At 34.3% G+C, this 8,977-nt stretch overlaps 1 protein-coding gene across 2 annotated transcripts; it reads left to right on the plus strand.

Moving 5' to 3' along the window:
* The first annotated feature begins 236 nt into the window (after positions 1-236).
* Positions 237-7,223, plus strand: LOC131666679 (double-stranded RNA-binding protein Staufen homolog 2). 2 transcript variants are annotated; one of them, XM_058939516.1, is made up of 10 exons: positions 237-601; positions 1,591-1,791; positions 2,528-2,659; positions 3,021-3,161; positions 3,235-3,570; positions 3,698-3,924; positions 3,994-4,338; positions 4,417-4,969; positions 5,046-5,254; positions 5,469-7,223. In XM_058939516.1, the coding sequence occupies exons 2-10, from the start codon at positions 1,602-1,604 to the stop codon at positions 5,739-5,741; spliced, it is 2,406 nt and encodes an 801-aa protein (XP_058795499.1). In that variant the 5' UTR covers positions 237-601; positions 1,591-1,601; the 3' UTR covers positions 5,742-7,223. The 2 variants fall into 2 exon arrangements, with proteins under 2 accessions (XP_058795499.1, XP_058795500.1); XM_058939517.1 differs by lacking the exon at positions 2,528-2,659.
* The last annotated feature ends 1,754 nt before the right edge of the window (positions 7,224-8,977 follow it).

The following is an 8,977-nucleotide window of genomic DNA, read 5'->3' on the forward strand; positions in this document are numbered from 1 at the left end:
TTTCTATATATTTTAGTTGGTTCTCTAGTAAATATTGATGTATTCGTGATTTATAAGTAACTGTTACTCACTGCCTCCAGACTGCTCCAGACTGCCTGGGAGAGAACTGCAGAAAAAAAATATAAATAAAAGTAGCCGAGATATGAGTGATTGAGCAGATTGAGTCTGGCGCGAGCTGCGAGCGACAACGGCAGCAACTCCATCTCGCGCTCAGTCTGCACCGCTGCCGTTGGACTGCGGCTGGCGCACTCTAATCGTAGGGAAAAATGGCCGCATTTTAGTCTACACGCGAAGGGAAGCGCGCTCGCTCTCTCTCTCTCTTTTCTCTCTCCGCAGCCACTCTTTTTCTTTACTGTTTGCCAATCGCCGTTCCTTGGAGGATTATCTCCTCGTGTGAGTCGTTGTCGTCCTCGCAGCCTGCCGTGAGACTATTGTTAAACGTCGCTGCTGCAGGACATTCTCCTCATTTTCGCCGGGCTAGTCCCCCTCTTTTGCCGCTGCTCTATCGCTACAGCTTTTACCTTTCTCGCTGCTGTTGCGAGGGGTATCCGCCCGAGCATCTTCCTCGAGGAGAGGATCGAAAGACGACTTCATTTATAAGGTAAATCTTTGATATGACATCTCGCACCGACTGCAAACACCTTTTGCGCTCTAACTAACGTTTTTCTATCGTCCTCTGAGTACTTGTTTTTTTATTTGTAATTCGGAACTGTACGATTAGACTATTAATGTAGTTTTTATTTTGGCTCTATCCATTTCCTCGAATATAAAAGTTCAGGCTTTTTAGGTTATCACTCGACACAGAATTAAATAGTAAAAATGGACGTACCCGCATGCTCTATTCACTAAGCAAAGCGCCCACCGGCTTATTTTAATGGGCGACAGCCTTCGAGAAACATCAAGTCTCATGCTTTAACGTATTTTTAATCTAGTAAAATTAAAATTATAGTTTAACAAGCTTTATACAAGTAGTAACTTAATACGATATTGACTTTTTGCGTTCCTTTGCTGAGCTGTCACGTTCAATCATATTTACGAGTTAATTAAGTACAGGCAATGCTATTAATCACTAACTTGTATACAAGTACTTAGAAATATATACTAGCAATTTTACTGTTTATGTAAGCTTCAGTTTAGATAAATTTTACTATTACTTTTACATATTTTGCAATTAGGAATGTGTAATGAATATTATCATCCTTGCATTACTTTTATTTTGTTATGAAATCATCAATATTTCATATGTAATATTTGTGATTTTTAAATTAATTCGTCTCAAGTCACCCTTTCTCATTGAAAAGCATTAAGCATTAACTTTTTTTTACCAAAGTATAACTATGAAATAGAAACAGTTAACATATTGCAAATCAAATTTGAGTCATAAATCTAAATATAATATTGTTTTTTACCCCATAGTGGTAATTTTTTAGTAATAGCTGGATTCCTTATTTCCTTATGTTATACACATATTTATTGAAAAATAACAATATATTAAGTTATATCATTATAACATATTGAAGTAATGTCTAATTTTTATATCAAATTAAAAATATTGAACATCTAATTAAAAAAAAAATTGTATAATTATAGTATAAAAAGTGATGCGTCCCATGCAACAGGCTCAGATGGCCCCAATACTCCAGCCTGTGCAGCATCCACATGCGCATCGACACCGTACCCATCAACAGTTGTTATCAATGGCACCACATCAGCAACAGCAGCATATGCATCATATGCAGCATCCTGCCATGCAAAACCCACGAATGTTGATGGGTATAAATTCTTCGAACGGTAAGATTATTTTTCCAAATTTTGTTATTGTTAATCATCAAATTTTTGCATTTTTCACAAATAACCCTAATTTTGTCATGCTGCATGATTTTTATTGTATTTCATTCGAAGATTTCATTATTTTTTATTTTACATAATTTCTTTCATGATTATAATTAAGATGGATGCTTAATCTTCATTGATGATTTTTATGTTATTGTTATTGTTACTTCAAGAACTATGTTCATGTGAAACGCTGCAGAGGTACATTAGGTACCTGTAGGCATTAGTCTTGATTCTCTATAGTTATGAGTATGTAGACCTATACCCCCCCCCCCAACACTTTTGGGTATATATGTGTAATAGAAAAAATGATCCAAGGAATGATTTCACTTAAAACTAATTTTATACTAAAATATTTTTTATTATTTTATGGAGGTTTCCAATGTTATCTTTCCTTGAAATAGAAATTTGATAATAAATTTTAATTAAGGTCATAGACTAATTAATCATTATTAATTGTTTTTCAAAAGGTGACGGATTGGGTAACATCCTATATTTAATATCTGATATTGAAAGTAATATGAAAAATTCTTAAGAGCATCATAAATTTGATTCTGATCAAAAAGTTTTATTATAATTTTTTTCTTAATTTTTTTTGATTCAATATTAAATAACGTTTTCAAAATAATGAAGAAACATGGATATGTCTTGTAGTTTAAACACAATCACAAAAGTTGTGCTTATTTTTTGTTAGTGTATCGCTACATAGTAACCGTGGTATTACTGGCTCTACTTTGCTGTTGTGATGCACAAGTACAACGCTCTTCACTACTTGATAGAATAGATAAATTGGAAATTTTGTTTGGACCAAGTGGGTGCATAGAAGGTGTGTTTTTTTATTTTCAGGATTTTAAGTAACTATTTGAAAATCCAACAATCCATTCAATTTTTTTTTATAATATCTAATTGATTAAAAATTTCTTTCAATAATAATGATCTAACAGAACATGTACTATGAAGACTTGTTATTTTAGCTTTAATTAAAAAGAGAGCTTTTTTGAAGATTTTCATCATTACTTTGATTAAAATATAAGATAAATCTCTTGTATTTTCTTTAACTTTGCAACAGAACAGTTAACTTTTTTAAATAAACACACAAATTCATGTTCAACTGTAAAATATTTGATAAAGCACATTTAAATGATTTCAACTAAGAGAACAATTATTGATTGGGTTATATGTTACAGGCACGTTCGCATTGGATAACGTTGACTTAAAAGATCAAGGAACTGCCATTCCTATGACTCTACAGAATCATCCTACAATTCAACAGCAGCAACAGCAGCAGCCTATTCAACACAGCACAGAACAAAAGACTGAAGAATCTGGTAAATTCTAACTATCATGAAATGATTAGTACAATGAATGAGATCAGTAAGACTTATATTTTTTATATTGTAGTTGAACTGAAGGATGATTCAGGTCAAGCCAACGCGACCAACGCTAACTTGGCAAACACCCGAGAAAAAACGCCAATGTGCCTGGTGAACGAGCTCGCCAGGTTTAACAAGATTCAACATCAATACAGGCTGACGAATGAGCAGGGTCCTGCCCATAAAAAACGCTTCACCGTGACTCTTATGCTGGGCGAGGAAGAATACGTTGCCGAGGGGCCGAGTATCAAAAAGGCACAACACAGTGCCGCCAGTGAAGCCCTCGCTAAAACTTGGTACAGAAAACCACCACCCAAACCCACTCGAGCTATAAGAGTCCCTGGAAAGTGTCCAGCTGGTTCCGGTGAGTGCGCTCTCTCTCTCTCTCTCTCTCTCTCTCTCTCTCTCTCTCTCTCTCTCTCTCTATATATATATATATAACGATATATATTCTAATGAATTATTCATTTTTTAATATAATAATCTTTCAGGAGGACACTTACCTCCGACAGTGGAGTTAAATGCCTTGGCTATGAAGAGAGGAGAGGCGACTGTTTATACGTTCAGACACGCACCGCCAAGTACTACTGCCGCACCACAACCTCCATTCATCCCACACGGTTACGGTAACTTCCCTCGAATGTATAATCCACGATATCCAGCATATAATCGTGGCTTTCACCCGGAGCCTCAAGGCGTTTTCCTCGTATCATTGAAGGTAATGTACAGTTATATAATCTCACAAATCGAAGTGTTGATTGATTGATAATGAAAATAATATTCATAGGTAGGTGAAAGAGAATTTATCGGACGAGGTACGACTGGTCAAGCAGCGCGACACGATGCAGCGAGCCGAGCATTAGAACAACTGCGCCAGCTCCCTTTACCCGAGGAAATCGCCAATAATTCAGTGACAATAACCGATACCGCGGGCAACATCACTGGTGGTATTGACGATCCAAATGCCGAACTCAAAAGTCCCGTATCTTTGGTCCACGAAACTGCTTTGAAACGCGGTTTGTCCGTAAGCTTTGACGTCGTCTCCGAAACCGGCAAACCGCACATCCGAACATTTATGACTAGATGCACCGTTGGTGAGAAAGTCACTCTTGGCGAAGGATCTTCTAAAAAGGTATATTTATAATTTTTCGAGTTACCATTTGATGAAAAGTACAGTTAAAATGTTTGGTTTACCGCTCCATATTTGCAGGTGTCCAAAAAACGCGCCGCCGAACTGATGTTGGACGAATTGAAAAAACTACCGACCGTTTCTGCGCCAATTCAAAATCGGACTTTGCGTTTAAAGCGTAAGCCACCCGCAACAAAAAAGAAATCACGCAACCTCATCAAAGTGTATCAAGAACCACGTACTGAGTCAGACAGTTCTGAAGAAGTTAATCCTATCTCGCGACTTGTTCAGATTCAACAAGCAAAGAGAGAACGAGAGCCAGTGTACAATTTGATTGAAGAGAAAGGCGCTCCTAGGAGACGTGAGTTTGTGATGGAAGTGTCAGTAGGTCAACATTTGGCACAGGGTACAGGACCTAATAAAAAATTAGCAAAAAGAGCTGCGGCAGAGGCGTTACTCGCTACCCTAGGATACAGCAAGCCTCAACCTCAACCGGCTAAACCGTCCATTAAAACTAGTTCTAGCACGGTAGGAAGCAATGGTTCTGAGAACAAAGAGAGCGAAGGTAAAAGGAAAGTAACTTTCGTTGAAGTTGACAATAGCAACGAAACAACGCACAGTCATCCACCAGGAGGTAAAATCAGCTCTTACATGTCAGTGCATTTCATATAAATATTATAATTTTCAATTCCATTTATGTGTGATTGTAGGTTCAATCGGACGCCAACTAGTTCCTGGATTACTTCTAGTGGATCACGGTAATGATTCCAAAGTTATCAGTGGACCAAGCGTTCAAGTTGTTGCTGAGGAGTTACGTGGACATCAGCAACCTCAATCGACCGGAGTCTCGCCTAAAGATCAACTAAAATATCTTGCTCAACTGCTCAATTTTGAAGTACAATTTAGTGATTTTCCCAAGGTACGTTATTATATATGTGTGAATAATGGAATTGTAGAATGATATTTATACACGTATAGTCCGACGTAAGTAACATAATTGCAGTTTTAGTCAGACGAAAAATATGTTAATTTTCTATTACTTTATTACAATTGGTGTACTTAACGAATCCATATGTTTTATTTATTCTAAAAATCTTTTTGAGTCTGATTGTATTTATTTTTTTGAATGACAGGGTACATATAAGGAGTTTCTGTCTCTTGTCTCGTTAAGCACCGATCCACCACAAGTATGCCACGGACATGGACCCACGATAAATGCGAGTCGCGATCAAGCTGCCCTAACCGCTCTGCGAACCCTCACCAAAATGGGTTTAGATAGTGTAACCAATTCGAACAGTAAAAAAGATAAGCCTAATTCATCATCCAATAGTGACGCATCTGGTATGCACGTTTTCAATCAACAAGTCAAAAGCAACAACGTGATCAATGGCGCATTGGATAAGTGAAATAGGATAGGGTCTTTATTCTTCATTCTTATTTTTTAACAGTTTCCTAGGCACTTACACACTATACAAAGCTTTTCTCTTGAATTATTTAGTTTATATGCGTTTAGTGGCTGATGTTGTAAATTGATCATTTTTTGTTTACTGAATTTTCAATATGTACACTCTCGGTGATTTATTCTACCTACCTAAGATATAAATTCGCTAGGTGGATAGAATCAGTGATTGGAGATGGTACGTGCAGGAGATAAAATCATTTAGTCCAAATTAGCATGTTTGGGCTCTAACATGTTTTGATATCTAATTACGTAATGCAAAAAATTTATTTATAAACTAAAGTATGTCACAGCAAAATTTCTTTCTCGCAATATTTAATAATTTTAAAGTTGTTTGAGTGAATATTCTTATAAAAGTTGTATGACAGCGGTCTAAATTTTATATCGCCACCCCCTCCCCATAAAAAAGACAGGTAGATATTAATTTTTTTTGTCCTGACAATGCAAATGCTACTGCTTCAAATAATTTAAATTCAGTTACGTAAAAGGCGATATAAAAGTCTTAAAACTGCGTAAAGTGAAGATTTACTACTGCCTTACATATTTATTTAAAAAATTATCAATTTACAAAAATTCAAAAGCCACTGGTGGCTTATTTTGCCTTGAACGTCCGATTTATCTATTTTGGATGCTGTACAATGTTGAATATCAATTATGAGAAAATGATTTGAAATATATTATATAATAAACATTTTACAACATCCAATAAAAGAAACAATTTTGATCGATTGTCTTATTTTTATGACTGAATGACAAAGAGCAACATGTTCTTTATACACGTATTATTATAATATTTATCATCATTGATGTCGTTAAAGCAATTATGTTTAATAGGTGCGCAGATTCATTTTGCAGAATTTCTGGCTTGATGCGAGAAAAAAATATGAAAGGATATAAATTTTTCGTGTATTTTTGACAAAAATAACAAATAATAAAAAAGGAATGTATGTTAATGCAGCTGCGAAATGACTTTGCAAGCAAACCTTTCTACGATAAAGGTGATCACTTTTGATAATTGTCATTTTCTTGGCTAGTGATCATGTAGCGTACTTTTTATATATTCGAAATGAAAAATAAATCGAAATTATAAATTCGTAATATGAATAAAACACGGCCAATTCTAGGCTTTATAAAAAGGAGCAACTGATACCTTAATTCTGTCATTGTCATGAATGTAACTTAAGCTATGTCCAATTACCTAATTGACCTAAACGTAGAATCAGTAGCTATTATACTTATTTTGTGCTTTCTCTTGAAGACTTTATTTCAAATCTCGTTCTGCGAACGAAAAGAAAGCGCCGACAAAGTTGAAAGAAATCTTGCTGGAGCAAATGCGTGTAAAAAAGAGGAAGAAAAAGTATTTACAAAAAAAGATGAAAAAAGTCGAAAAAAACACAAAAAAAGTAATAATAGGTAATTCGATGTACATTGGTTTCTTAGTCCCAAATTGCTTTTCCGTGGGGCCTCGAAGCATTATGGGATGACAATTCATGTTAATGCCATAAAAGGTATTAGATCCTTAACAAAGTAAGTTGCCATTTGAAATTTTCTCGAGTCGCTCGCGTGTCGACGAGCGCAGGCGGTTCGATCGATCGGAAAATTTCAGAGGCGAGCATTTTCTATTAGTTGCTATATTACAACTTGGGCCAATATCTCGAAATTCTTCCCCCGTTGTATTAGGATTTGGAGCGACCCCGCGAGCGTTTATAAAAAGTTCTATTGAATAGTCGCATGACAATTCTGAAACAACGCTATGCGAATTTTGATCTATTGCCCAAAAACGAGCGGTGAAGAAAAATGAAGAAAAAAATCCCATTAATATGTACAATAATGAATGTAGGCAACATTCAAGCGTCGGTATTTGTGCTAAGAACGATTCTATTTATAAAACACAATTTTGACAAGATATCATTGTTAAAAATTATTTGATCATTATATCGACATATAATACTTTATACTTATGAAAGGATTACAAAAATGTTAATTTTTTTTTCAATTTATAGCTCTTTCATACTAAATATAAGTTGATTAATTGATTGAATTGAAATAAGAAATGCTTTCTATGCAGTATTTTTTAATACGACCTGAATCGTATTTATTCGATCCCGAGAAAATTAAATGTTACAAGTAAGAAATTAAATTAAATTTGACTACTTGTAACTATATTTTTATCTGTATTTGTATATCACATAACATGCAAAATTGTAGTGTTATGATACTTGTTGAATTAAAATTTTTCATTTATTTTAAAATTTCATTTACTAAAATGGTTTACAGTGATAATTTTTCATGATTCATTGTGCATATTTCACGATATAAATAGATCTGTTAAATGTTTCTCTTACGAACTAAAAAAGGAAATCGCATTAAACAAACGTACGAACTAAAAAGAATACCGTACCGACGACTGCATCTCAGTAATAATATCTTATATTCATTATTCTAATTACATATATATAAACAACCATGTATAACCATTGGACTCATCCCAATCGAATGAAGTATAATATTTTACTCAAAGAATTCATGATTCCGCTTTTCCGATTTCATTTGATATAGATCGTTTTTTTCCTAGCAAAGGTAGAGCCATACATGAAAACTATATATATATATATATATAAATCGCTTTTATGCTATCCATATTGTTAGTCAATTTTTATGAAGTTTTTCAACTACATTATGACGGATTACGTTATGCAATAGAAATTTTAGTTTAAATTATAACATCTTTAATGACAGAAAAGTACGCTTGACGTTTTCATTTAAACGTTTACAATAAAACGTTTTCTGTAAGCCACTTCATGTGTATACATTTAATGAACTTCAACAGTTTTAATTACTTTGTTTTCATTGTTAGTATTGAGTAGTAAAGGCTTCATATTAATAGACTAATTTTCAGCCAATCTTCAAGTATTGTAGCGTGGGCCTACCTTAATGACTGAAACAATGTCGTTTACAGTATGTTGTGTGCTGTAAACATTGTTTCAATACCTCTTTACATTAACTTTTTTTTTAGCTATTTTCAATGTAGCTTTGATAAGCTTGTTACAGGTATAATTATAATTTTTTTCTTTCTTTATCTTCAAATGTTTTTTTGTACACGTACTCATTAAGTTTTAATACAATGCCAGCTAATCGCAGAATATTTCTTTTTTCCAAATATCGCTCTACGAGTTATATGCT

This window comes from Phymastichus coffea, unplaced genomic scaffold (genome assembly GCF_024137745.1).
Source record: "Phymastichus coffea isolate CEN01 unplaced genomic scaffold, Cenicafe_Pcof_1.1 PCOF00060, whole genome shotgun sequence".
Lineage (NCBI taxonomy): Eukaryota > Metazoa > Arthropoda > Insecta > Hymenoptera > Eulophidae > Phymastichus > Phymastichus coffea.

What these genes read in the sequence shown, in the direction of transcription:
- LOC131666679 (XM_058939516.1), top strand. Translation starts at nt 1,602, where the DNA reads ATGCGTCCCATGCAACAGGCTCAGATGGCCCCAATACTCCAGCCTGTG. An exon ending in GCACAGTCATCCACCAGGAG is followed by an intron (nt 4,970 to 5,045) that starts GTAAAATCAGCT and finishes GTGTGATTGTAG; the next exon opens with GTTCAATCGGACGCCAACTA. An exon ending in AATTTAGTGATTTTCCCAAG is followed by an intron (nt 5,255 to 5,468) that starts GTACGTTATTAT and finishes TTTGAATGACAG; the next exon opens with GGTACATATAAGGAGTTTCT.